A 3,050-nucleotide genomic window follows, 5' to 3' on the forward strand; every position below is an offset into this window, starting at 1 on the left:
TTCAAATTACATATTTTAATGATAATAATATATATTATAGTTTTTAATTATACGTAAAAAATCATTTGTGAGAAATATAATGGAAGAGAAAAATGGGTCTGTAACAAAAGAATTCATACTACGTAAATTGTACATGGCTTTGTCTATATTATTTTTCTTGTAAATACTTCCTTAGTCACAACGCACAATTCCCAATTCATAAACAGTACGCATTAAATTTATTTTGGTATACACTATCAGTATTTTGTATGGACTAAGTTTATAGGATAGATATCGTATTACACCTTAATAACTCTCCAAACACAAACAAAAATACTACTATAGTCATACGGTGCCCTTTGGTCTGATTTAAAACTTTTGTTCCGAATATTCTCCCCATTTTCATATGTTATTTTCAAATAAAATTTACGAATTTTAGTGTCAGACTTTGATTACATTTTCTCATTGATCTATAAGAAAAAAAACATATTCATGTGGAATCTTGTTTGACTTATCTCAATACATACCTTCTAAATATTAACTTTTTAGAATTTTTAAAAACTCACTGATAAAATTATTTGATTTTAAAGTTTACATTAAGATCTGTGAAAAAAATGAATGAAAAAAACCTTTGAAAATAGAAAAAGTAATTTTCCAGGCCAGATTGAATTGCACGGGACCGTTTTATAAAGATTTGGTTTGGTCGGTCTATGATTTTTGATTTTTATATTTTTATCTAAATTAATACTTTGTGTTTATGCAAATATTTTACACCTATACTATCACCAAATATAATAATTTATAATTAATTAATTGCATCAATATCATTCAGTATATATTACCATAAAAATAACAAATCTTAAATGGGAACCAATTTTTATAAAAAAAGTATAATCTTCGATTATCATACAATTTTCAATCTGACTTGTTACTAAATCAAAAATCTTAGTTTTAAAATGAAAAAAACCCAAAGTAAGCTTTGTTCAGGCCTAAGGTGAGTGAGTCTCACACTTCACAATAATGTTCTCCTCACTACTCCCTAATGCCTACTACTATAATACTTCACATACTTCCAGTTCTAGTAAATACAAAACCTACAAAATGAAATACTTCCCCAATTTTAAAATTTATATCATTGAGTTATTTAACCTAAATATAAATTATATTTTAAAATGAGATCGTTTTATTTAAAAATTTGTATTTTTTTTTATATTATTGTCTTTAAAAAAAATTTAATGAAGCAAAATGGAGGCCCAGGTGATACCCACTGCCACCCTCTTCTGTCACTCCTTATTTCCTCTCTTCTAATTTTCTCTCTCTTACCCTCTAAATAAATACCATACCCCATCTCAGTCTCAATAATCATTCATCTCATTCAATCCTCAATTTCTCTCTCATCCCCAATCAAAATCCAAATCTAACAAAAACCCATCAAAATTAAACCTTTAAAATCAAAAACCCACTTTCTCAATTTTTAATTTGAATGATTATGGCCTCAGAAATTACATTTTCTTCTACTAAAACTCCAATATCAACAAATTCTACCATTTATTTTGATGAAAAATGGAAACTTTCAAAGAAAGATGGAAGTAATAGAAGGAATGTAAGTACAAGATCATCATCTTCTTCTTCGTTTCTTTCAGGCAATTCGTCGAACAAAAGATGTGCATTCTCAAGAAAGTGTGCTAGGCTTGTTAAAGAACAAAGAGCAAGATTTTATATTATGAGAAGATGTGTTGTTATGCTAATTTGTTGGAGGGATTATGGAGATAATCTTGATTAATGAAAATGATTAATTAAGAAAAATAAAGGGGCTATTTTTTTATTTTGGGAAAGATTATTTCTTTCTAAAGTTTGCTCCTTTTTGGAATTTAGGTAGTTTTCCTCTTATTTTTCCAATGAGATGGGTTTTATGTTGGATTAATTTTTAAAAAACATCTCAAGATTTTGATATTTCTACCCTCTAATCAGTTTTGTTGGCGTCCGAGGAAGAAAAGAGGAATTATTAGGGTTAAAAAGATCAAACTGTACAGATCTATATTGTAATTTTTATCTTTATTTTCTAGATTTTGGTCCTTTTTTGTATCTAAATCTATTTTTTTGGTTGCACAGTTTTGTAATTTGGCCAAATGAAAAAAAAAAATCATCTTTTATTTTTCAGTATTTTTGTTCTTGATCATCATCATTTCATCCCAACGATTCCCGTATAAAGGCAGGGTCGTGGAAAAAAGTCAGACTTACTCCTGATTTATTGATTAAATATTAGAGTAATGACTAATGACTTGAGGATTTGAAAATGTTGAGGGCTTTTTATTTTTATTAGAGCTATTTTTATTAGAGCATATAATATTTTATAGGCTTTTATTTTTATTAGAGTATATAATATTTTTATCAGCTTAAATTTTTATTTAAATTAATTTTTATTTAAACTAATTTTTTAATATAGTATCAGAGAAAAGGGTTAAAAGGTTCTAGAAATAATTTTAACCATATATTGAAATAATTAATTTAATAAATTAGTGCATTTTATTTTTAGTTGGGATAGTAGTGATTATTTAATTTTTGTTTGTGGGTTATGAAATCGTGGATATTAGAAGAAATGGGTGTATGTTGAAACTACTTTTTTGTGCTGGTTTGTAGCCGCACAATTAATGATTATTAATATAGTTTAATTATTATTTAATTATAGTTAAGATTGAATTAGGCTTACTTAATGGCTAGTGAGGTTTCAATAAAGAATCTACGTGGGATTTGGGATTGAGTATTGGAGATGAGTGGATGCCTAAAAGGGTGGCAAAGATGCCCTCATTTTTGTTGCTAACTTGCTCTCAAAAGCATTCTTTTGGTTGATCAAGAAAACTTTTTCCAAAACAAGAAAGTAAGTGTGCTTTAGGACTAATAATTAATTTCAAAAATAATTAAACTCTTTAGTTTTGGATGTTGTTATTTTGTTTTGGTACTATTTCTATTTTATAATTTTTGCTATATTTTTCTTTTTGTATAAACATGTGTTTTATCTCTGCTATACAGATAAAATAAATTATAAGATAATTAACTTATATTGTTGACAT

At 26.7% G+C, this 3,050-nt stretch overlaps 1 protein-coding gene across 1 annotated transcript; it reads left to right on the top strand.

Annotated features, from left to right (window-relative positions):
- Positions 1 to 1,328: 1,328 nt before the first annotated feature.
- On the top strand, positions 1,329 to 1,906 carry LOC130803553 (small polypeptide DEVIL 11). Its single transcript, XM_057667720.1, has one exon. It carries the CDS (start codon positions 1,463 to 1,465, stop codon positions 1,760 to 1,762), a length of 300 nt encoding a protein of 99 aa, XP_057523703.1. The 5' UTR covers positions 1,329 to 1,462; the 3' UTR covers positions 1,763 to 1,906.
- The last annotated feature ends 1,144 nt before the right edge of the window (positions 1,907 to 3,050 follow it).

The sequence above is a fragment of the Amaranthus tricolor genome, chromosome 17, assembly GCF_026212465.1.
Source record: "Amaranthus tricolor cultivar Red isolate AtriRed21 chromosome 17, ASM2621246v1, whole genome shotgun sequence".
Taxonomy (NCBI): Eukaryota; Viridiplantae; Streptophyta; class Magnoliopsida; order Caryophyllales; family Amaranthaceae; genus Amaranthus; species Amaranthus tricolor.